This window comes from Oncorhynchus nerka, linkage group LG20 (assembly GCF_034236695.1).
Source record: "Oncorhynchus nerka isolate Pitt River linkage group LG20, Oner_Uvic_2.0, whole genome shotgun sequence".
In the NCBI taxonomy this organism is placed as follows: Eukaryota; Metazoa; Chordata; class Actinopteri; order Salmoniformes; family Salmonidae; genus Oncorhynchus; species Oncorhynchus nerka.
The window spans coordinates 4211235-4238466 of NC_088415.1; the positions used below are offsets into that span (position 1 = coordinate 4211235).

At 36.8% G+C, this 27232-nt stretch overlaps 1 protein-coding gene across 1 annotated transcript in view; it reads left to right on the forward strand.

The window, feature by feature from the left end:
• The first annotated feature begins 3381 nt into the window (after window positions 1–3381).
• Window positions 3382–27232, forward strand: part of LOC115127816 (methyl-CpG-binding protein 2-like) — a 33378-nt gene continuing 9527 nt past the window's right edge. The window contains exon 1 of the mRNA XM_065005133.1: window positions 3382–3750. Coding sequence (XP_064861205.1) covers window positions 3464–3750 — 287 coding nt within the window. The 5' untranslated portion in view covers window positions 3382–3463. The remainder of the gene's footprint in view (window positions 3751–27232) is intronic.

The following is a 27232-nucleotide window of genomic DNA, read 5'->3' on the forward strand; positions in this document are numbered from 1 at the left end:
GTTTACAGGCACAGGAAATCGTTCCTTTTCCTGGATAGCCCGGAAAAAGTGAGTGATGGTCCCAAATATATTTCCTGTGTCTATGAACCTCACAGCTGCGCCAGTAATAGCGCATATCATATAAATATATATATTTATATATATATATATAATATATATAAATAAAATATATATACTTTTATTTTTTATTATATATATATGCAAAAAAAATATATAAAATAAAATATTTTTTTATTGCAACAATAATAACAATATTACACATCAATACCGGGACATTCCTGTGAATACAATGAAAAACATGTAATAATAGATCACCAATTAGACATTAACAGACGTTCAGAGACATGACTTCTGTAATAGGGCATATAAATCAGGACAACCAGCACTTGTAGGGAGGGTCAAGCGATTGATGTTTGCGCCTTTCACAGAGAGCGAAATATCGGTTGTAAACCGGTCCAGCACTGCTCAAAGTCCCTTCATATGTTATTTCACGAGGTAGACTGGCTCTGTCAGCCAAAAACTGCCAAATACTCCATCTAAATGTGAATTGATTCTCAATTGGAATATGGTTCTCGAAACATATTTTTATTTGACCGTTATTTAACTAGGCAAGTCAGTTAAGAACAAATTCTTATTTACAATGACGGCCTACATGGGAACAGTGGGTTTAACTGCCTTGTTCAGGGGCAGAACGAAAGATTTTCACCTTGTCAGCTCGGGTGATTCAATCTTGCACCCTCTCGGTTACGAGTCCAACACTCTAACCACTAAACTACTAAAGCATGAATCCCTTTACTTTCATATCACATTTAAATAATTTCAGAAATGCAAAATATACACTGTTTTAACTTGCTTTATGTCAGTCGCAGCCAACAGTATTTTTCAGTTACATCGTGTTTCTGTCCGCCTTCTTCCAATTACGCGCAGGTGTTCAGAACATGGAAAATAGCTAGTTTAGCACAGGTCACCTCTGTCTTCCCAAAACACCAGCTGTAACATGGATATGACCGTGTGGGAACAATAACCTAAAAACAAATTCCCACTGATATGAAAGATACGTTCCGTATGTTTCCAAAACCGTTCCGTAAGTGGTGCGTGTTTACGTTCAGAGTGTCGGGACTCTTAATAAAAGTTCCCCGGGAAGAAGATACGTTCCGTATGTTTCCAAAACCGTTCCGTAAGTGGTGCGTGTTTACGTTCAGAGTGTCGGGGCTCTTAATAAAAGTTCCCCGGGAAGAAGATACGTTCCGTATGTTTCCAAAACCGTTCCGTAAATGGTGCGTGTTTACGTTCAGAGTGTCGGGACTCTTAATAAAAGTTCCCCGGGAAGAAGATACGTTAATCAATAGGCACCAAAGGCATGTATGGTCTATGAATCGGGTAGGGCTGTCCACGCCTACAACCAGAGCAGAGGTACAACTTCTATTGAGAGCTATTATACCAGATGTATCACTATGACCTAAGTGGTAAGACAAAATGCACATTTGTACTGAAGACAGATTGTCAAGGAAAGCAATAGTGGCGTTTATCTGGTGACAGTTCCACCACCCACCAAATTCTAAACTCCAAGACTTGATGTGTTTTGATGGTGTGTGTCATGTGTATTTGCTGCAGATGGAGTTTAGTGGCCTCATCTCAGAGTTCACAACCATTTACAGAGTTAAACCACTGCTCGCGCGAGATCCAAGGGCTCATGCAATGGGTCTTATGAAACTGTTTCACGGATCTCGCGTGAATACGCCACTGACGGCAGTGAAATTGAGGCAGGGGTGAGAGGTACCCATGAGATGTTTTGAGCATTTTTATACAATTATTTATTTAAATAAAAATGGCCGCCGTAGAGAGCGGAGACGAGAGACTGTAAGTGTGAATTACACGTATTCACCATTTCAATGTCGAGTTAGATGAATGTTCAAGCCGTTTAAAATGTATTGCTGTATTTAGCTAAAGTAATGCGTTGTATGTTTGTTATGAACTGGTCAGCAGGCGAGCTTACTGAAAGAGGCGTTCTGAGTACGTCACCAAATTATACAGAAATAAGTAATCCCCTCTACTTTAGCAGATCATAGATGAGCGAGGAAATGGTCTCCGTTAGATTGCTGTCGTGTGTGTGTGTCATTTTCTGACCTCTGAAAACACAGCCTGTGGATTTGTAAATATATGTACTGTCAACAAAAATATATCCAGTTGTGTTGTGTTTGCACTCTATTTGTCCACATCCTCCACCCTCATAACCAATTTGGCTTGCTGGCTAAATAGCTGGATAGGATGTAGCGTCATCTGGTTACACATGTGGCCATTTGACGTGGTAATTTTGCGACAGAATAGCCACATATCTGTGTTGTTATGACGTAAACCATTTATTTATTTTCTTTACGTAGAAAATAGTTTGTTTGGTTATGACGACTGTTATCATCTAGCTAAATACTAGAGCAAGCTGACATGAGTTGGCCCATTTTCTAGAATAACAAATAATGTTATGGAGCAATCAAGGTATTGCTTTAATAGCATGAAGGACTGAGTATCATCTGGTAGAAAATTATATTGATGTACCGTGAAAATAATGCCCCGTATTTACGCTACACTGGCATCTGGTACAAAAACAAACAAAAAAATGTATTATAAATATTCTTTATATGCATTACAATTAGTCAGTTAGGTTGAAGTGAATAGCATATTGTGATGTAGCTGCTGCTGTAGGCTACTTCTAACTTTACTGTTGTGTAGATCAGAATAATGATAAGATGTAAGATGCTAGTGTGTATGTGGACCGACCATGTGCAGTTCAAAATATTCGAACCATTCACATCTCTTGCCTCGTGGCTTCTCTGACTGGCTGCGTCATTCGATATGCCTGCTATGGGGAAGGTGCTTATTTCCACAGTGAGTGGAATATGGTTCAGCCCAGTTCAGGCAGACTGAAGGTTTGGCCCTTAATACCATATATGTATATATTTCACATACGTGAAGAAACAGCACAACACAATATCCCCCCCCCCCCCAATTTTATTTTTATTTTTTTATGACCTTTGTGAATAGGTAGTGAGTTGATTGGGAGCACGCTGAGGTTTGTAATTTATCTGTGACTTTTTGTTTAAAACATGTTGTACTCTTATCGGCATTGAAGATAAGTTTGCAAAATTCTTGAAACTTTCAATAAATTCCCTGGTTTTCCCCAAAAAAACTTGGTTGGAGGATACTGGACTCCCTGTTTATTCCCTCCAGTTTCCGGGAACGCTCAAACTGGGATTTCGGAAAAACCAGGGAATTTAGTGACATTTACAGTACATTTGTTGGGGGGCAACCCTAGCTAAGGATAGCCATTCTCCATATTTTCTAGTCTGATGAGCTGAGACCATGCCTCTGCTCTGCCTCTACCGATGCCAACCAGAATCAGAGCTCCAACGACAAGGACCCTAAGACACACAGCAAGCCAAAGAAGGTGAGGCGGGAGCGGAGGGATATGGAGAAGGATCCATCCACCACCACTATGTCCTCCCCTCCTCATCCTCCAGTCCAGCAGCCCAGTGCGCAGCTGGCTGAGGCGGAGCCCTCGGTGCCCATGGTTACTGCAGCTGGCGAGGCCTCGGCTCTCTCTGAGTCCCCTGCTTCGCCCAAACAGAGGAGGTCCATCATCAGGGACCGAGGTCCTTTGTACGACGACCCCTCTCTGCCCCAGGGCTGGACACGGAAACTCAAACAACGCAAGTCTGGGCGGTCCGCTGGGAAGTTTGACGTCTACTTGATGAAGTGAGTAGGCTATGAGAGAGAGCCAAATCAAGAATTGTCTCTTAAAAGCATATCTGAAATAATGTCATGATATGATCATATTAAATATAATACAGAGAGATGTGATACAGAGAGATATGATACAGAGAGATATGATACAGAGATATATGATACAGAGATGTGATACAGAGATATGATACAGAGATGTGATACAGAGAGATATGATACAGAGATGTGATACAGAGATATAATACAGAGAGATATGATACAGAGAGATATGATACAGAGAGATATGATACAGAGATATGTGATACAGAGATATACAGAGAGATATGATACAGAGAGATATGATACAGAGAGATATGATACAGAGAGATATGATACAGAGAGATGTGATACAGAGAGATATGATACAGAGAGATATGATACAGAGAGATATGATACAGAGATATGATACAGAGAGATATGATACAGAGAGATATGATACAGAGATGTGATACAGAGATATAATACAGAGAGATGTGATACAGAGAGATATGATACAGAGATATATGATACAGAGATATGATACAGAGAGATATGATACAGAGAGATATGATACAGAGAGATGTGATACAGAGAGATATGATACAGAGAGATATGATACAGAGATATGATACAGAGAGATATGATACAGAGAGATATGATACAGAGAGATATGATACAGAGAGATATGATACAGAGATATGATACAGAGAGATATGAAACAGAGATATGATACAGAGATATGATACAGAGAGATATGATACAGAGATATATGATACAGAGATATGATACAGAGATATGATACAGAGAGATATGATACAGAGATATGATACAGAGAGATGTGATACAGAGAGATATGATACAGAGAGATATGATACAGAGAGATATGATACAGAGAGATATGATACAGAGAGATATGATACAGAGAGATATGATACAGAGAGATATGATACAGAGATATGATACAGAGAGATATGATACAGAGATATGATACAGAGAGATATGATACAGAGATATGATACAGAGAGATATGATACAGAGAGATATGATACAGAGAGATATGATACAGAGAGATATGATACAGAGATATGATACAGAGAGATATGATACAGAGAGATATGATACAGAGATGTGATACAGAGATATGATACAGAGAGATATGATACAGAGGGATATGATACAGAGATGTGATACAGAGAGATATGATACAGAGAGATATGATACAGAGAGATATGATACAGAGAGATGATACAGAGATATGATACAGAGATATGATACAGAGATATGATACAGAGAGATATGATACAGAGAGATATGATACAGAGAGATGTGATACAGAGAGATGTGATACAGAGATGTGATACAGAGAGATGTGATACAGAGATGTGATACAGAGAGATATGATACAGAGAGATATGATACAGAGAGATGATACAGAGAGATGTGATACAGAGAGATGTGATACAGAGATGTGATACAGAGAGATATGATACAGAGATATGATACAGAGAGATATGATACATAGAGATATGATACAGAGATATATGATACAGAGATATATGATACAGAGAGATATGATACAGAGATATAATACAGAGAGATATGATACAGAGAGATATGATACAGAGAGATATGATACAGAGAGATATGATACAGAGATATGATACAGAGAGATATGATACAGAGATGTGATACAGAGAGATATAATACAGAGAGATGTGATACAGAGAGATATGATACAGAGATATATGATACAGAGAGATGTGATACAGAGATATGATACAGAGATATGATACAGAGATATGATACAGAGAGATATGATACAGAGAGATATGATACAGAGAGATATGATACAGAGATATGATACAGAGATATGATACAGATATATGATACAGAGAGATATGATACAGAGAGATATGATACAGAGAGATATGATACAGAGATATGATACAGAGAGATATGATACAGAGATATGATACAGAGATATGATACAGAGATATGATACAGAGAGATATGATACAGAGAGATGTGATACAGAGATATGATACAGAGATATGATACAGAGATATGATACAGAGATATATGATACAGAGATGTGATACAGAGATATGATACAGAGAGATATGATACAGAGATATATGATACAGAGATATGATACAGAGATATGATACAGAGAGATATGATACAGAGATATGATACAGAGATATGATACAGAGAGATATGATACAGAGATATATGATACAGAGATATGATACAGAGATATGATACAGAGATGTGATACAGAGATATGATACAGAGATATGACACAGAGAGATATGATACAGAGAGATATGATACAGAGAGATATGATACAGAGATATGATACAGAGATATGATACAGAGATATGATACAGAGAGATATGATACAGAGATATATGATACAGAGATATGATACAGAGATATGATACAGAGATGTGATACAGAGAGATATGATACAGAGAGATATGATACAGAGATGTGATACAGAGATACGTGTAGAGAGTGTTTTACAGGACTGGTTTAATGTGACTGAACTTTAGAGTGTTTTTCAGGACTGGTTTAATGTGACTGAACTTTAGAGTGTTTTACAGGACTGGTTTAATGTGACTGAACCATATAGAGAGTGTTTTACAGGACTGGTTTAATGTGACTGAACTTTAGAGTGTTTTACAGGACTGGTTTAATGTGAATGAACCATATAGAGAGTGTTTTACAGGACTGGTTTAATGTGACTGAACTTTAGAGTGTTTTTCAGGACTGGTTTAATGTGACTGAACTTTAGGGTGTTTTTCAGGACTGGTTTAATGTGACTGAACTTTAGAGTGTTTTTCAGGACTGGTTTAATGTGACTGAACTTTAGAGTGTTTTTCAGGACTGGTTTAATGTGACTGAACTTTAGAGTGTTTTTCAGGACTGGTTTAATATGACTGAACCGTGTAGAGAGTGTTTTTCAGGACTGGTTTAATGTGACTGAACTTTAGAGTGTTTTTCAGGACTGGTTTAATGTGACTGAACTTTAGAGTGTTTTTCAGGACTGGTTTAATGTGACTGAACTTTAGAGTGTTTTTCAGGACTGGTTTAATATGACTGAACGTTTAGAGAGTGTTTCAGGACTGGTTTAATGTGACTGAACTTTAGAGTGTTTTTCAGGACTGGTTTAATGTGACTGAACTTTAGAGTGTTTTTCAGGACTGGTTTAATGTGACTGAACTTTAGAGTGTTTTCAGGACTGGTTTAATGTGACTGAACCTTTAGAGAGTGTTTTCAGGACTGGTTTAATGTGACTGAACTTTAGAGTGTTTTTCAGGACTGGTTTAATGTGACTGAACTTTAGAGTGTTTTTCAGGACTGGTTTAATGTGACTGAACTTTAGAGTGTTTTTCAGGACTGGTTTAATGTGACTGAACCGTTAGAGAGTGTTTTTCAGGACTGGTTTAATGTGACTGAACTTTAGAGTGTTTTACAGGACTGGTTTAATGTGACTGAACTTTAGAGTGTTTTTCAGGACTGGTTTAATGTGACTGAACTTTAGAGTGTTTTTCAGGACTGGTTTAATGTGACTGAACTTTAGAGACTGGTTTAATTTCTAGAGAGTGTTTTTCAGGACTGGTTTAATGTGACTGAACTTTAGAGTGTTTTCAGGACTGGTTTAATGTGACTGAACCGTATAGAGAGTGTTTTTCAGGACTGGTTTAATGTGACTGAACCAGGACTGGTTTAATGTGACTGAGAGTGTTTTCAGGACTGGTTTAATGTGACTGAACTTTAGAGTGTTTTCAGGACTGGTTTAATGTGACTGAACTTTAGAGTGTTTTTCAGGACTGGTTTAATGTGACTGAACTTTAGAGTGTTTTTCAGGACTGGTTTAATGTGACTGAACTTTAGAGTGTTTTTCAGGACTGGTTTAATATGACTGAACTTTAGAGAGTGTTTTTCAGGACTGGTTTAATGTGACTGAACTTTAGAGTGTTTTACAGGACTGGTTTAATGTGACTGAACTTAGAGAGTGTTTTTCAGGACTGGTTTAATGTGACTGAACTTTAGAGTGTTTTTCAGGACTGGTTTAATGTGACTGAACTTTAGAGTGTTTTTCAGGACTGGTTTAATGTGACTGAACCGTATAGAGTGTTTTTCAGGACTGGTTTAATGTGACTGAACTTTAGAGTGTTTTTCAGGACTGGTTTAATGTGACTGAACTTTCAGAGTGTTTTACAGGACTGGTTTAATGTGACTGAACTTTAGAGTGTTTTTCAGGACTGGTTTAATGTGACTGAACTGGTTTAATGTGAGTGTTTTTCAGGACTGGTTTAATGTGACTGAACTTTAGAGTGTTTTACAGGACTGGTTTAATGTGACTGAACCGTATAGAGAGTGTTTTTCAGGACTGGTTTAATGTGACTGAACTTTAGAGTGTTTTACAGGACTGGTTTAATGTGACTGAACTTTAGAGTGTTTTTCAGGACTGGTTTAATGTGACTGAACTTTAGAGTGTTTTTCAGGACTGGTTTAATGTGACTGAACTTTAGAGTGTTTTTCAGGACTGGTTTAATGTGACTGAACCGTTAGAGAGTGTTTTTCAGGACTGGTTTAATGTGACTGAACATTAGAGTGTTTTCAGGACTGGTTTAATGTGACTGAACTTTAGTTTTCAGGAGTGTTTTGAACAGGACTGGTTTAATGTGACTGAACTTAGAGTGTTTTACAGGACTGGTGACTTTTACAGGACTGGTTTAATGTGACTGAACTTTAGAGTGTTTTACAGGACTGGTTTAATGTGACTGAACTTTAGAGTTTTTCAGGACTGGTTTAATGTGACTGAACTTTAGAGTGTTTTTCAGGACTGGTTTAATGTGACTGAACTTTAGAGTTTTTCAGGACTGGTTTAATGTGACTGAACTTTGAGAGTGTTTTTCAGGACTGGTTTAATGTGACTGAACTTTAGAGTGTTTTTCAGGACTGGTTTAATGTGACTGAACTTTAGAGAGTTTTTCAGGACTGGTTTAATGTGACTGAACTTTAGAGTGTTTTTCAGGACTGGTTTAATGTGACTGAACTTTAGAGTGTTTTTCAGGACTGGTTTAATGTGACTGAACTTTAGAGTGTTTTTCAGGACTGGTTTAATGTGACTGAACTTTAGAGTGTTTTTCAGGACTGGTTTAATGTGACTGAACTTTAGAGTGTTTTTCAGGACTGGTTTAATGTGACTGAACTTTAGAGTGTTTTTCAGGACTGGTTTAATGTGACTGAACTTTAGAGTGTTTTTCAGGACTGGTTTAATGTGACTGAACTTTAGAGTGTTTTTCAGGACTGGTTTAATGTGACTGAACTTTAGAGTGTTTTACAGGACTGGTGTGACTGAACTTTAGAGTGTTTTTCAGGACTGGTTTAATGTGACTTTTGTTTCAGGACTGGTTTAATGTGACTGAACCTGAACTTGGTTTAAGAGTGTTTTTCAGGACTGGTTTAATGTGACTGAACTTTAGAGTGTTTTTCAGGACTGGTTTAATGTGACTGAACTTTAGAGTGTTTTTCAGGACTGGTTTAATGTGACTGAACTTTAGAGTGTTTTTCAGGACTGGTTTAATGTGACTGAACTTTAGAGTGTTTTTCAGGACTGTTTTAATGTGACTGAACTTTAGAGTGTTTTCAGGACTGGTTTAATGTGACTGAACGTTAGAGAGTGTTTTTCAGGACTGGTTTAATGTGACTGAACTTTAGAGTGTTTTCAGGACTGGTTTAATGTGACTGAACTTTAGAGTGTTTTTCAGGACTGGTTTAATGTGACTGAACCTGGTTTAATGTTAGAGTGTTTTTCAGGACTGGTTTAATGTGACTGAACTTTAGAGTGTTTTTCAGGACTGGTTTAATGTGACTGAACTTTAGAGTGTTTTTCAGGACTGGTTTAATGTGACTGAACTTTAGAGTGTTTTTCAGGACTGGTTTAATGTGACTGAACTTTAGAGTGTTTTTCAGGACTGGTTTAATGTGACTGAACTTTAGAGTGTTTTTCAGGACTGGTTTAATGTGACTGAACCATATAGAGAGTGTTTTTCAGGACTGGTTTAATGTGACTGAACTTTAGAGTGTTTTACAGGACTGGTTTAATGTGACTGAACTTTAGAGTGTTTTTCAGGACTGGTTTGATGTGACTGAACTTTAGAGTGTTTTTCAGGACTGGTTTAATGTGACTGAACTTAGAGTGTTTTTTTAGAGTGTTTTTCAGGACTGGTTTAATGTGACTGAACTTTAGAGTGTTTTCAGGACTGGTTTAATGTGACTGAACTTTAGAGTGTTTTTCAGGACTGGTTTAATGTGACTGAACTGTTAGAGACTGTTTTTCAGGACTGGTTTAATGTGACTGAACTTTAGAGTATTTTTCAGGACTGGTTTAATGTGACTGAACTTTAGAGTGTTTTACAGGACTGGTTTAATGTGACTGAACCGTATAGAGAGTGTTTTTCAGGACTGGTTTATGTGACTGAACTTCAGAGTGTTTTACAGGACTGGTTTAATGTGACTGAACTTTAGAGTGTTTTTCAGGACTGGTTTAATGTGACTGAACTTTAGAGTGTTTTTCAGGACTGGTTTAATGTGACTGAACTTTAGAGTGTTTTACAGAACTGGTTTAATGTGACTGAACTGTATAGAGAGTGTTTTTCTGGACTGGTTTAATGTGACTGAACTTTAGAGTGTTTTTCAGGACTGGTTTAATGTGACTGAACTTTAGAGTGTTTTTCAGGACTGGTTTAATGTGACTGAACTGTAGAGAGTGTTTTCAGGACTGGTTTAATGTGACTGAACTTTGAGTGTTTTACAGGACTGGTTTAATGTGACTGAACTTTAGAGTGTTTTTCAGGACTGGTTTAATGTGACTGAACTTTAGAGTGTTTTTCAGGACTGGTTTAATGTGACTGAACTTTAGAGTGTTTTTCAGGACTGGTTTAATGTGACTGAACTTTAGAGTGTTTTCAGGACTGGTTTAATGTGACTGAACTTTAGAGTGTTTTTCAGGACTGGTTTAATGTGACTGAACTTTAGAGTGTTTTTCAGGACTGGTTTAATGTGACTGAACTTTAGAGTGTTTTTCAGGACTGGTTTAATGTGACTGAACTTAGAGTTTTACAGTGTTTTTCAGTTTTTCAGGACTGGTTTGACTGAACTTCAGAGTGTTTTACAGGACTGGTTTAATGTGACTGAACTTCAGAGTGTTTTTCAGGACTGGTTTAATGTGACTGAACTTTAGAGTGTTTTTCAGAACTGGTTTATGTGAGAGTGTTTTTCAGGACTGGTTTAATGTGACTGAACTTTAGAGTGTTTTGACTGGTTTAATGTGACTGAACTTAGAGAGTGTTTTTTTCAGGACTGGTTTAATGTGACTGAACTTTAGAGTGTTTTTCAGGACTGGTTTAATGTGACTGAACTTTAGAGTGTTTTTCAGGACTGGTTTAATGTGACTGAACTTTTCAGGACTGGTTTAATGTGACTGAACTTTAGAGTGTTTTCAGGACTGGTTTAATGTGACTGAACTTTAGAGTGTTTTTCAGGACTGGTTTAATGTGACTGAACTTTAGAGTGTTTTTCAGGACTGGTTTAATGTGACTGAACTTTAGAGTGTTTTTCAGGACTGGTTTAATGTGACTGAACCGTATAGAGAGTGTTTTTCATGGACTGGTTTAATGTGACTGAACTTTAGAGTGTTTTACAGGACTGGTTTAATGTGACTGAACTTTAGAGTGTTTTTCAGGACTGGTTTAATGTGACTGAACTTTAGAGTGTTTTTCAGGACTGGTTTAATGTGACTGAACTTTAGAGTGTTTTTCAGGACTGGTTTAATGTGACTGAAGTGTTTTTCAGGACTGGTTTAATGTGACTGAACTTTAGAGTGTTTTCAGGACTGGTTTAATGTGACTGACTTTAGAGTGAACTGGTTTAATGTGACTGAACTTTAGAGTGTTTTTCAGGACTGGTTTAATGTGACTGAACTTTAGAGTGTTTTTCAGGACTGGTTTAATGTGACTGAACCGTTAGAGAGTGTTTTTCAGGACTGGTTTAATGTGACTGAACTTTAGAGTGTTTTTCAGGACTGGTTTAATGTGACTGAAGTGTTTTTCAGGACTGGTTTGATGTGAACTTTAGAGTGTTTTCAGGACTGGTTTAATGTGACTGAACTTTAGAGTGTTTTTCAGGACTGGTTTAATGTGACTGAACTTTAGAGTGTTTTTCAGGACTGGTTTAATGTGACTGAACGTTTAGAGTGTTTTTCAGGACTGGTTTAATGTGACTGAACAGGACTGGTTTAATGTGAGAGTGTTTTTCAGGACTGGTTTAATGTGACTGAACTTTAGAGTGTTTTTCAGGACTGGTTTAATGTGACTGAACTTTAGAGTGTTTTCAGGACTGGTTTAATGTGACTGAACTTTAAGTGTTTTCAGGACTGGTTTAATGAGAACTTTGTATTTTTCAGGACTGGTTTAATGTGACTGAACTTTAGAGTGTTTTCAGGACTGGTTTAATGTGACTGAACTTTAGAGTGTTTTTCAGGACTGGTTTAATGTGACTGAACTTTAGAGTGTTTTACAGGACTGGTTTAATGTGACTGAACTTTAGAGTGTTTTTCAGGACTGGTTTAATGTGGTTTAGATGTTTTTGACTGGTTTAATGTGACTGAACTTTAGAGTGTTTTTCAGGACTGGTTTAATGTGACTGAACTTTAGAGTGTTTTTCAGGACTGGTTTAATGTGACTGAACTTTAGAGTGTTTTCAGGACTGGTTTAATGTGACTGAACTTTAGAGTGTTTTTCAGGACTGGTTTAATGTGACTGAACTTTAGAGTGTTTTTCAGGACTGGTTTAATGTGACTGAACTTTAGAGTGTTTTACAGGACTGGTTTAATGTGACTGAACCGTATAGAGAGTGTTTTTCAGGACTGGTTTGATGTGACTGAACTTCAGAGTGTTTTACAGGACTGGTTTAATGTGACTGAACTTTAGAGTGTTTTTCAGGACTGGTTTAATGTGACTGAACTTTAGAGTGTTTTTCAGGACTGGTTTAATGTGACTGAACTTTAGAGTGTTTTACAGAACTGGTTTAATGTGACTGAACTGTATAGAGAGTGTTTTTCTGGACTGGTTTAATGTGACTGAACTTTAGAGTATTTTTCAGGACTGGTTTAATGTGACTGAACTTTAGAGTGTTTTTCAGGACTGGTTTAATATGACTGAACCGTGTAGAGAGTGTTTTTCAGGACTGGTTTAATGTGACTGAACTTTAGAGTGTTTTACAGGACTGGTTTAATGTGACTGAACTTTCGAGTGTTTTTCATGACTGGTTTAATGTGACTGAACTTTAGAGTGTTTTTCAGGACTGGTTTAATGTGACTGAACTTTAGAGTGTTTTTCAGGACTGGTTTAATGTGACTGAACCGTATAGAGAGTGTTTTTCAGGACTGGTTTAATGTGACTGAACTTTAGAGTGTTTTTCAGGACTGGTTTAATGTGACTGAACTTTAGAGTGTTTTTCAGGACTGGTTTAATGTGACTGAACTTTAGAGTGTTTTACAGGACTGGTTTAATGTGACTGAACTTTAGAGTGTTTTCAGGACTGGTTTAATGTGACTGAACTTTAGAGTGTTTTTCAGGACTGTTTTAATGTGACTGAACTTTAGAGTGTTTTACAGGACTGGTTTAATGTGACTGAACCGTATAGAGAGTGTTTTTCAGGACTGGTTTAATGTGACTGAAACTTTAGAGTGTTTTTCAGGACTGGTTTAATGTGACTGAACTTTAGAGTGTTTTTCAGGACTGGTTTAATGTGACTGAACTTTAGAGTGTTTTTCAGGACTGGTTTAATGTGAGTGTTTTTCAGGACTGGTTTAATGTGACTGAACTTTAGAGTGTTTTTCAGGACTGGTTTAATGTGACTGAACTTTAGAGTGTTTTACAGGACTGGTTTAATGTGACTGAACTTTAGAGTGTTTTTCAGGACTGGTTTAATGTGACTGAACTTTAGAGTGTTTTTCAGGACTGGTTTAATGTGACTGAACTTTAGAGTGTTTTCAGGACTGGTTTAATGTGACTGAACCGTTAGAGAGTGTTTTACAGGACTGGTTTAATGTGACTGAACTTTAGAGTGTTTTCAGGACTGGTTTAATGTGACTGACTGGTTTAATGTGACTGAACTTTAGAGTGTTTTTCAGGACTGGTTTAATGTGACTGGTTTAGGACTGGTTTAATGTGACTGAACTTAGAGAGTGTTTTCAGGACTGGTTTAATGTGACTGAACTTTAGAGTGTTTTACAGGACTGGTTTAATGTGACTGAACTGAGGACTGGTTTAATGTGACTGAACTTTAGAGTGTTTTTCAGGACTGGTTTAATGTGACTGAACTTTAGAGTGTTTTTCAGGACTGGTTTAATGTGACTGAACTTTAGAGTGTTTTTCAGGACTGGTTTAATGTGACTGAACTTTAGAGTGTTTTTCAGGACTGGTTTAATGTGACTGAACTTTAGAGTGTTTTTCAGGACTGGTTTAATGTGACTGAACTTTAGAGAGTGTTTTTCAGGACTGGTTTAATGTGACTGAACTTTAGAGTGTTTTTCAGGACTGGTTTAATGTGACTGAACTTTAGAGTGTTTTGAACTGGTTTTTAGAAGTGTGTTTTCAGGACTGGTTTAATGTGACTGAACTTCAGAGTGTTTTACAGGACTGGTTTAATGTGACTGAACTTTAGAGTGTTTTTCAGGACTGGTTTAATGTGACTGAACTTTAGAGTGTTTTTCAGGACTGGTTTAATGTGACTGAACTTTAGAGTGTTTTTCAGGACTGGTTTAATGTGACTGAACTTTAGAGTGTTTTTCAGGACTGGTTTAATGTGACTGAACTTTAGAGTGTTTTACAGAACTGGTTTAATGTGACTGAACTGTATAGAGAGTGTTTTTCTGGACTGGTTTAATGTGACTGAACTTTAGAGTATTTTTCAGGACTGGTTTAATGTGACTGAACTTTAGAGTGTTTTACAGGACTGGTTTAATGTGACTGAACCGTATAGAGAGTGTTTTTCAGGACTGGTTTGATGTGACTGAACTTCAGAGTGTTTTACAGGACTGGTTTAATGTGACTGAACTTTAGAGTGTTTTTCAGGACTGGTTTAATGTGACTGAACTTTAGAGTGTTTTTCAGGACTGGTTTAATGTGACTGAACTTTAGAGTGTTTTTCAGGACTGGTTTAATGTGACTGAACTGTTAGAGTGTTTTTCAGGACTGGTTTAATGTGACTGAACTTTAGAGTGTTTTTCAGAACTGGTTTAATGTGACTGAACTTTAGAGTGTTTTTCAGGACTGGTTTAATGTGACTGAACTTTAGAGTGTTTTTCAGGACTGGTTTAATGTGACTGAACTTTAGAGTGTTTTTCAGGACTGGTTTAATGTGACTGAACGTTAGAGAGTGTTTTTCAGGACTGGTTTAATGTGACTGAACTTTAGAGTGTTTTTCAGGACTGGTTTAATGTGACTGAACTTTAGAGTGTTTTTCAGGACTGGTTTAATGTGACTGAACTTTAGAGTGTTTTTCAGGACTGGTTTAATGTGACTGAACTTTAACCGTATAGAGAGTGTTTTACAGGACTGGTTTAATGTGACTGAACTTTAGAGTGTTTTCAGGACTGGTTTAATGTGACTGAACTTTAGAGTGTTTTTCAGGACTGGTTTAATGTGACTGAACTTCAGAGTGTTTTACAGGACTGGTTTAATGTGACTGAACTTTAGAGTGTTTTTCAGGACTGGTTTAATGTGACTGAACTTTAGAGTGTTTTTCAGGACTGGTTTAATGTGACTGAACTTTAGAGTGTTTTTACAGGACTGGTTTAATGTGACTGAACCGTATAGAGAGTGTTTTTCAGGACTGGTTTGATGTGACTGAACTTCAGAGTGTTTTACAGGACTGGTTTAATGTGACTGAACTTTAGAGTGTTTTTCAGGACTGGTTTAATTGACTGAACTTTAGAGTGTTTTTCAGGACTGGTTTAATGTGACTGAACTGGTTTAATGTGACTGAACTTTAGAGTATTTTTCAGGACTGGTTTAATGTGACTGAACCTGTAGAGAGTGTTTTTCAGGACTGGTTTAATGTGACTGAACTTTAGAGTGTTTTCAGGACTGGTTTAATGTGACTGAACTTTAGAGTGTTTTTCAGGACTGGTTTAATGTGACTGAACTTTAGAGTGTTTTTAGACTGGTTTAAGTGTTTTTCAGGACTGGTTTAATGTGACTGAACTTTAGAGTGTTTTTCAGGACTGGTTTAATGTGACTGAACTTAGAGAGTGTTTTTCAGGACTGGTTTAATGTGACTGAACTTTAGAGTGTTTTTCAGGACTGGTTTAATGTGACTGAACTTTAGAGTGTTTTTCAGGACTGGTTTAATGTGACTGAACTTTAGAGTGTTTTCAGGACTGGTTTAATGTGACTGAACTTTAGAGTGTTTTTCAGGACTGGTTTAATGACTGAACTGACTGTTTTAATGTGACTGAACTTTAGAGTGTTTTACAGACTGGTTTTTCAGAGTGTTTTTCAGGACTGGTTTAATGTGACTGAACTTTAGAGTGTTTTTCAGGACTGGTTTAATGTGACTGAACTTTAGAGTGTTTTTCAGGACTGGTTTAATGTGACTGAACTTTAGAGAGTGTTTTTCAGGACTGGTTTAATGTGACTGAACTTTAGAGTGTTTTTCAGGACTGGTTTAATGTGACTGAACTTTAGAGTGTTTTTCAGGACTGGTTTAATGTGACTGAACAGGACTGGTTTAATGTAGAGTGTTTTTCAGGACTGGTTTAATGTGACTAAGTGTTTTTCAGGACTGTTTAATGTGACTGAACTTTAGAGAGTGTTTTTCAGGACTGGTTTAATGTGACTGAACTGAACAGGACTGGTTTAATGTGACTGAACTTTAGAGTGTTTTTCAGGACTGGTTTAATGTGACTGAACTTTAGAGTGTTTTCAGGACTGGTTTAATGTGACTGAACTTTAGAGTGTTTTACAGGACTGGTTTAATGTGACTGAACTTTAGAGTGTTTTTCAGGACTGGTTTAATGTGACTGAACTTTAGAGTGTTTTTCAGGACTGGTTTAATGTGACTGAACTTTAGAGTGTTTTTCAGGACTGGTTTAATGTGACTGAACTTTAGAGTGTTTTTCAGGACTGGTTTAATGTGACTGAACTTTAGAGTGTTTTTCAGGACTGGTTTAATGTGACTGAACTTTAGAGTGTTTTTCAGGACTGGTTTAATGTGACTGAACTTTAGAGTGTTTTACAGAACTGGTTTAATGTGACTGAACTGTATAGAGACTGTTTTTCTGGACTGGTTTAATGTGACTGAACTTTAGAGTATTTTTCAGGACTGGTTTAATGTGACTGAACTTTAGAGTGTTTTACAGGACTGGTTTAATGTGACTGAACCGTATAGAGAGTGTTTTTCAGGACTGGTTTGATGTGACTGAACTTCAGAGTGTTTTACAGGACTGGTTTAATGTGACTGAACTTTAGAGTGTTTTTCAGGACTGGTTTAATGTGACTGAACTTTAGAGTGTTTTTCAGGACTGGTTTAATGTGACTGAACTTTAGAGTGTTTTACAGAACTGGTTTAATGTGACTGAACTGTATAGAGAGTGTTTTTCTGGACTGGTTTAATGTGACTGAACTTTAGAGTATTTTTCAGGACTGGTTTAATGTGACTGAACTTTAGAGTGTTTTTCAGGACTGGTTTAATATGACTGAACCGTGTAGAGAGTGTTTTTCAGGACTGGTTTAATGTGACTGAACTTTAGAGTGTTTTACAGGACTGGTTTAATGTGACTGAACTTTAGAGTGTTTTTCAGGACTGGTTTAATGTGACTGAACTTCAGAGTGTTTTACAGGACTGGTTTAATGTGACTTTTAGAGTGTTTTCAGGACTGGTTTAATGTGACTGAACTTTAGAGTGTTTTTCAGGACTTTAATGTGACTGTAGAGTGTTTTCAGGACTGGTTTAATGTGACTGAACCGTATAGAGAGTGTTTTTCAGGACTGGTTTAATGTGACTGAACTTTAGAGTGTTTTACAGGACTGGTTTAATGTGACTGAACTTTAGAGTGTTTTTCAGGACTGGTTTAATGTGACTGAACTTTAGAGTGTTTTTCAGGACTGGTTTAATGTGACTGAACTTTAGAGTGTTTTTCAGGACTGGTTTAATGTGACTGAACTTTAGAGTGTTTTTCAGGACTGTTTTAATGTGACTGAACTTTAGAGTGTTTTACAGGACTGGTTTAATGTGACTGAACGTTAGAGAGTGTTTTTCAGGACTGGTTTGATGTGACTGAACTTCAGAGTGTTTTACAGGACTGGTTTAATGTGACTGAACTTTAGAGTGTTTTTCAGGACTGGTTTAATGTGACTGAACTTTAGAGTGTTTTTCAGGACTGGTTTAATGTGACTGAACTTTAGAGTGTTTTTCAGGACTGGTTTAATATGACTGAACCGTGTAGAGAGTGTTTTTCAGGACTGGTTTAATGTGACTGAACTTTAGAGTGTTTTCAGGACTGGTTTAATGTGACTGTTTAATGACTGGTTTAATGTGACTGAACTTTAGAGTGTTTTTCAGGACTGGTTTAATGTGACTGAACTTTAGAGTGTTTTTCAGGACTGGTTTAATGTGACTGAACTTTAGAGTGTTTTTCAGGACTGGTTTAATATGACTGAATAGAGAGTGTTTTTCAGGACTGGTTTAATGTGACTGAACTTTAGAGTGTTTTACAGGACTGGTTTAATGTGACTGAACTTTCGAGTGTTTTTCATGACTGGTTTAATGTGACTGAACTTTAGAGTGTTTTTCAGGACTGGTTTAATGTGACTGAACTTTAGAGTGTTTTTCAGGACTGGTTTAATGTGACTGAACCGTATAGAGAGTGTTTTACAGGACTGGTTTAATGTGACTGAACTTTAGAGTGTTTTTCAGGACTGGTTTAATGTGACTGAACTTTAGAGTGTTTTTCAGGACTGGTTTAATGTGACTGAACTTCAGAGTGTTTTTCAGGACTGGTTTAATGTGACTGAACTTCAGAGTGTTTTACAGGACTGGTTTAATGTGACTGAACTTTAGAGTGTTTTTCAGGACTGGTTTAATGTGACTGAACTTTAGAGTGTTTTTCAGGACTGGTTTAATGTGACTGAACTTTAGAGTGTTTTTCAGGACTGGTTTAATGTGACTGAACTTTAGAGTGTTTTACAGACTGGTTTAATGTGACTGAACTTTAGAGTGTTTTTCTGGACTGGTTTAATGTGACTGAACTTTAGAGTATTTTTCAGGACTGGTTTGACTGAACTTTAGAGTGTTTTAATGTGACTGAACTTAGAGAGTGTTTTTCAGGACTGGTTTAATGTGACTGAACTTTAGAGTGTTTTACAGGACTGGTTTAATGTGACTGAACTTTAGAGTGTTTTTCAGGACTGGTTTAATGTGACTGAACTTTAGAGTGTTTTTCAGGACTGGTTTAATGTGACTGAACTGGACTTTGACTGAACTTTAGAGTGTTTTTCAGGACTGGTTTAATGTGACTGAACTTTAGAGTGTTTTTCATGACTGGTTTAATGTGACTGAACTTTAGAGTGTTTTTCAGGACTGGTTTAATGTGACTGAACTTTAGAGTGTTTTTCAGGACTGGTTTAATGTGACTGAACCGTATAGAGAGTGTTTTACAGGACTGGTTTAATGTGACTGAACTTTAGAGTGTTTTTCAGGACTGGTTTAATGTGACTGAACTTTAGAGTGTTTTTCAGGACTGGTTTAATGTGACTGAACTTCAGAGTGTTTTACAGGACTGGTTTAATGTGACTGAACTTTAGAGTGTTTTTCAGGACTGGTTTAATGTGACTGAACTTTAGAGTGTTTTTCAGGACTGTTTTAATGTGACTGACTTTAGAGTGTTTTACAGGACTGGTTTAATGTGACTGAACCGTATAGAGAGTGTTTTTCAGGACTGGTTTGATGTGACTGAACTTCAGAGTGTTTTACAGGACTGGTTTAATGTGACTGAACTTTAGAGTGTTTTTCAGGACTGGTTTAATGTGACTGAACTTTAGAGTGTTTTTCAGGACTGGTTTAATGTGACTGAACTTTAGAGTATTTTTCAGGACTGGTTTAATATGACTGAACCGTGTAGAGAGTGTTTTTCAGGACTGGTTTAATGTGACTGAACTTTAGAGTGTTTTACAGGACTGGTTTAATGACTGAACTTTGAGTGTTTTTCATGACTGGTTTAATGTGACTGAACTTTAGAGTGTTTTTCAGGACTGGTTTAATGTGACTGAACTTTAGAGTGTTTTTCAGGACTGGTTTAATGTGACTGAACCGTATAGAGAGTGTTTTACAGGACTGGTTTAATGTGACTGAACTTTAGAGTGTTTTTCAGGACTGGTTTAATGTGACTGAACTTTAGAGTATTTTTCAGGACTGGTTTAATGTGACTGAACTTTAGAGTGTTTTTCAGGACTGGTTTAATATGACTTGAGAGTGTTTTTCAGGACTGGTTTAATGTGACTGAACTTTAGAGTGTTTTACAGGACTGGTTTAATGTGACTGAACTTTAGAGTGTTTTTCAGGACTGGTTTAATGTGACTGAACTTTAGAGTGTTTTACAGAACTGGTTTAATGTGACTGAACTGTATAGAGACTGTTTTTCTGGACTGGTTTAATGTGACTGAACTTTAGAGTATTTTTCAGGACTGGTTTAATGTGACTGAACTTTAGAGTGTTTTACAGGACTGGTTTAATGTGACTGAACCGTATAGAGAGTGTTTTACAGGACTGGTTTAATGTGACTGAACTTTAGAGTGTTTTTCAGGACTGGTTTAATGTGACTGAACTTTAGAGTGTTTTTCAGGACTGGTTTAATGTGACTGAACTTTAGAGTGTTTTTCAGGACTGGTTTAATGTGACTGAACTTTAGAGTATTTTTCAGGACTGGTTTAATGTGACTGAACTTTAGAGTGTTTTTCAGGACTGGTTTAATATGACTGAACCGTGTAGAGAGTGTTTTTCAGGACTGGTTTAATGTGACTGAACTTTTGTTTTTCAACTGGTTTAATGTGACTGAACTTTAGAGTGTTTTTCAGGACTGGTATAATGTGACTGAACTTTAGAGTGTTTTTCAGGACTGGTTTAATGTGACTGAACTTTAGAGTGTTTTACAGAACTGGTTTAATGTGACTGAACTGTATAGAGAGTGTTTTTCTGGACTGGTTTAATGTGACTGAACTTTAGAGTATTTTTCAGGACTGGTTTAATGTGACTGAACTTTAGAGTGTTTTACAGGACTGGTTTAATGTGACTGAACCGTATAGAGAGTGTTTTTCAGGACTGGTTTGATGTGACTGAACTTCAGAGTGTTTTACAGGACTGGTTTAATGTGACTGAACTTTAGAGTGTTTTTCAGGACTGGTTTAATGTGACTGAACTTTAGAGTGTTTTTCAGGACTGGTTTAATGTGACTGAACTGTATAGAGAGTGTTTTTCTGGACTGGTATAATGTGACTGAACTTTAGAGTGTTTTTCAGGACTGGTTTAATGTGACTGAACTTTCGAGTGTTTTTCATGACTGGTTTAATGTGACTGAACTTTAGAGTGTTTTTCAGGACTGGTTTAATGTGACTGAACTTTAGAGTGTTTTTCAGGACTGGTTTAATGTGACTGAACCGTATAGAGAGTGTTTTACAGGACTGGTTTAATGTGACTGAACTTTAGAGTGTTTTTCAGGACTGGTTTAATGTGACTGAACTTTAGAGTGTTTTTCAGGACTGGTTTAATGTGACTGAACTTCAGAGTGTTTTACAGGACTGGTTTAATGTGACTGAACTTTAGAGTGTTTTTCAGGACTGGTTTAATGTGACTGAACTTTAGAGTGTTTTTCAGGACTGTTTTAATGTGACTGAACTTTAGAGTGTTTTACAGGACTGGTTTAATGTGACTGAACCGTATAGAGAGTGTTTTTCAGGACTGGTTTGATGTGACTGAACTTCAGAGTGTTTTACAGGACTGGTTTAATGTGACTGAACTTTAGAGTGTTTTTCAGGACTGGTTTAATGTGACTGAACTTTAGAGTGTTTTTCAGGACTGGTTTAATGTGACTGAACTTTAGAGTATTTTTCAGGACTGGTTTAATATGACTGAACCGTGTAGAGAGTGTTTTTCAGGACTGGTTTAATGTGACTGAACTTTAGAGTGTTTTACAGGACTGGTTTAATGTGACTGAACTTTCGAGTGTTTTTCATGACTGGTTTAATGTGACTGAACTTTAGAGTGTTTTTCAGGACTGGTTTAATGTGACTGAACTTTAGAGTGTTTTTCAGGACTGGTTTAATGTGACTGAACCGTATAGAGAGTGTTTTACAGGACTGGTTTAATGTGACTGAACTTTAGAGTGTTTTTCAGGACTGGTTTAATGTGACTGAACTTTAGAGTATTTTTCAGGACTGGTTTAATGTGACTGAACTTTAGAGTGTTTTTCAGGACTGGTTTAATATGACTGAACCGTGTAGAGAGTGTTTTTCAGGACTGGTTTAATGTGACTGAACTTTAGAGTGTTTTACAGGACTGGTTTAATGTGACTGAACTTTAGAGTGTTTTTCAGGACTGGTTTAATGTGACTGAACTTTAGAGTGTTTTACAGAACTGGTTTAATGTGACTGAACTGTATAGAGACTGTTTTTCTGGACTGGTTTAATGTGACTGAACTTTAGAGTATTTTTCAGGACTGGTTTAATGTGACTGAACTTTAGAGTGTTTTACAGGACTGGTTTAATGTGACTGAACCGTATAGAGAGTGTTTTTCAGGACTGGTTTGATGTGACTGAACTTCAGAGTGTTTTACAGGACTGGTTTAATGTGACTGAACTTTAGAGTGTTTTTCAGGACTGGTTTAATGTGACTGAACTTTAGAGTGTTTTTCAGGACTGGTTTAATGTGACTGAACTTTAGAGTGTTTTACAGAACTGGTTTAATGTGACTGAACTGTATAGAGAGTGTTTTTCTGGACTGGTTTAATGTGACTGAACTTTAGAGTATTTTTCAGGACTGGTTTAATGTGACTGAACTTTAGAGTGTTTTTCAGGACTGGTTTAATATGACTGAACCGTGTAGAGAGTGTTTTTCAGGACTGGTTTAATGTGACTGAACTTTAGAGTGTTTTACAGGACTGGTTTAATGTGACTGAACTTTAGAGTGTTTTTCAGGACTGGTTTAATGTGACTGAACTTTAGAGTGTTTTTCAGGACTGGTTTAATGTGACTGAACTTTAGAGTGTTTTTCAGGACTGGTTTAATGTGACTGAACCGTATAGAGAGTGTTTTACAGGACTGGTTTAATGTGACTGAACTTTAGAGTGTTTTTCAGGACTGGTTTAATGTGACTGAACTTTAGAGTGTTTTTCAGGACTGGTTTAATGTGACTGAACTTCAGAGTGTTTTACAGGACTGGTTTAATGTGACTGAACTTTAGAGTGTTTTTCAGGACTGGTTTAATGTGACTGAACTTTAGAGTGTTTTTCAGGACTGTTTTAATGTGACTGAACTTTAGAGTGTTTTACAGGACTGGTTTAATGTGACTGAACCGTATAGAGAGTGTTTTTCAGGACTGGTTTGATGTGACTGAACTTCAGAGTGTTTTACAGGACTGGTTTAATGTGACTGAACTTTAGAGTGTTTTTCAGGACTGGTTTAATGTGACTGAACTTTAGAGTGTTTTTCAGGACTGGTTTAATGTGACTGAACTTTAGAGTATTTTTCAGGACTGGTTTAATATGACTGAACCGTGTAGAGAGTGTTTTTCAGGACTGGTTTAATGTGACTGAACTTTAGAGTGTTTTACAGGACTGGTTTAATGTGACTGAACTTTCGAGTGTTTTTCATGACTGGTTTAATGTGACTGAACTTTAGAGTGTTTTTCAGGACTGGTTTAATGTGACTGAACTTTAGAGTGTTTTTCAGGACTGGTTTAATGTGACTGAACCGTATAGAGAGTGTTTTACAGGACTGGTTTAATGTGACTGAACTTTAGAGTGTTTTTCAGGACTGGTTTAATGTGACTGAACTTTAGAGTATTTTTCAGGACTGGTTTAATGTGACTGAACTTTAGAGTGTTTTTCAGGACTGGTTTAATATGACTGAACCGTGTAGAGAGTGTTTTTCAGGACTGGTTTAATGTGACTGAACTTTAGAGTGTTTTACAGGACTGGTTTAATGTGACTGAACTTTCGAGTGTTTTTCATGACTGGTTTAATGTGACTGAACTTTAGAGTGTTTTTCAGGACTGGTTTAATGTGACTGAACTTTAGAGTGTTTTTCAGGACTGGTTTAATGTGACTGAACCGTATAGAGAGTGTTTTACAGGACTGGTTTAATGTGACTGAACTTTAGAGTGTTTTTCAGGACTGGTTTAATGTGACTGAACTTTAGAGTGTTTTTCAGGACTGGTTTAATGTGACTGAACTTCAGAGTGTTTTACAGGACTGGTTTAATGTGACTGAACTTTAGAGTGTTTTTCAGGACTGGTTTAATGTGACTGAACTTCAGAGTGTTTTACAGGACTGGTTTAATGTGACTGAACTTTAGAGTGTTTTTCAGGACTGGTTTAATGTGACTGAACTTTAGAGTGTTTTTTAATGTGACTGAACTTTAGAGTGTTTTTCAGGACTGGTTTAATGTGACTGAACTTTAGAGTGTTTTACAGAACTGGTTTAATGTGACTGAACTGTATAGAGACTGTTTTTCTGGACTGGTTTAATGTGACTGAACTTTAGAGTATTTTTCAGGACTGGTTTAATGTGACTGAACTTTAGAGTGTTTTACAGGACTGGTTTAATGTGACTGAACCGTATAGAGAGTGTTTTTCAGGACTGGTTTGATGTGACTTTAGAGTGTTTTACAGGACTGGTTTAATGTGACTGAACTTTAGAGTGTTTTTCAGGACTGGTTTAATGTGACTGAACTTTAGAGTGTTTTTCAGGACTGGTTTAATGACTGAACTGTATAGAAGTGTTTTTCTGGACTTTACTGAACTTTAGAGTGTTTTTCAGGACTGGTTTAATGTGACTGAACTTTAGAGTGTTTTACAGAACTGGTTTAATGTGACTGAACTGTATAGAGAGTGTTTTTCTGGACTGGTTTAATGTGACTGAACTTTAGAGTATTTTTCAGGACTGGTTTAATGTGACTGAACTTTAGAGTGTTTTTCAGGACTGGTTTAATATGACTGAACCGTGTAGAGAGTGTTTTTCAGGACTGGTTTAATGTGACTGAACTTTAGAGTGTTTTACAGGACTGGTTTAATGTGACTGAACTTTCGAGTGTTTTTCATGACTGGTTTAATGTGACTGAACTTTAGAGTGTTTTTCAGGACTGGTTTAATGTGACTGAACTTTAGAGTGTTTTTCAGGACTGGTTTAATGTGACTGAACCGTATAGAGAGTGTTTTACAGGACTGGTTTAATGTGACTGAACTTTAGAGTTTTTCAGGACTGGTTTAATGTGACTGAACTTTAGAGTGTTTTTCAGGACTGGTTTAATGTGACTGAACTTCAGAGTGTTTTACAGGACTGGTTTAATGTGACTGAACTTTAGAGTGTTTTTCAGGACTGGTTTAATGTGACTGAACTTTAGAGTGTTTTTCAGGACTGTTTTAATGTGACTGAACTTTAGAGTGTTTTACAGGACTGGTTTAATGTGACTGAACCGTATAGAGAGTGTTTTTCAGGACTGGTTTGATGTGACTGAACTTCAGAGTGTTTTACAGGACTGGTTTAATGTGACTGAACTTTAGAGTGTTTTTCAGGACTGGTTTAATGTGACTGAACTTTAGAGTGTTTTTCAGGACTGGTTTAATGTGACTGAACTTTAGAGTATTTTTCAGGACTGGTTTAATATGACTGAACCGTGTAGAGAGTGTTTTTCAGGACTGGTTTAATGTGACTGAACTTTAGAGTGTTTTACAGGACTGGTTTAATGACTGAACGAGTGTTTTTCATGACTGGTTTAATGTGACTGAACTTTAGAGTGTTTTTCAGGACTGGTTTAATGTGACTGAACTTTAGAGTGTTTTTCAGGACTGGTTTAATGTGACTGAACCGTATAGAGAGTGTTTTACAGGACTGGTTTAATGTGACTGAACTTTAGAGTGTTTTTCAGGACTGGTTTAATGTGACTTTTAGAGTATTTTTCAGGACTGGTTTAATGTGACTGAACTTTAGAGTGTTTTTCAGGACTGGTTTAATATGACTGAACCGTGTAGAGAGTGTTTTTCAGGACTGGTTTAATGTGACTGAACTTTAGAGTGTTTTACAGGACTGGTTTAATGTGACTGAACTTTCGAGTGTTTTTCATGACTGGTTTAATGTGACTGAACTTTAGAGTGTTTTTCAGGACTGGTTTAATGTGACTGAACTTTAGAGTGTTTTTCAGGACTGGTTTAATGTGACTGAACCGTATAGAGAGTGTTTTACAGGACTGGTTTAATGTGACTGAACTTTAGAGTGTTTTTCAGGACTGGTTTAATGTGACTGAACTTTAGAGTGTTTTTCAGGACTGGTTTAATGTGACTGAACTTCAGAGTGTTTTACAGGACTGGTTTAATGTGACTGAACTTTAGAGTGTTTTTCAGGACTGGTTTAATGTGACTGAACTTTAGAGTGTTTTTCAGGACTGTTTTAATGTGACTGAACTTTAGAGTGTTTTACAGGACTGGTTTAATGTGACTGAACCGTATAGAGAGTGTTTTTCAGGACTGGTTTGATGTGACTGAACTTCAGAGTGTTTTACAGGACTGGTTTAATGTGACTGAACTTTAGAGTGTTTTTCAGGACTGGTTTAATGTGACTGAACTTTAGAGTGTTTTTCAGGACTGGTTTAATGTGACTGAACTTTAGAGTGTTTTACAGAACTGGTTTAATGTGACGGAACTGTATATAGAGTGTTTTTCTGGACTGGTTTAATGTGACTGAACTTTAGAGTATTTTTCAGGACTGGTTTAATGTGACTGAACTTTAGAGTGTTTTTCAGGACTGGTTTAATATGACTGAACCGTGTAGAGAGTGTTTTTCAGGACTGGTTTAATGTGACTGAACTTTAGAGTGTTTTACAGGACTGGTTTAATGTGACTGAACTTTCGAGTGTTTTTCAGGACTGGTTTAATGTGACTGAACTTTAGAGTGTTTTTCAGGACTGGTTTAATGTGACTGAACCGTATAGAGAGTGTTTTACAGGACTGGTTTAATGTGACTGAACTTTAGAGTGTTTTTCAGGACTGGTTTAATGTGACTGAACTTTAGAGTGTTTTTCAGGACTGGTTTAATGTGACTGAACTTCAGAGTGTTTTACAGGACTGGTTTAATGTGACTGAACTTTAGAGTGTTTTTCAGGACTGGTTTAATGTGACTGAACTTTAGAGT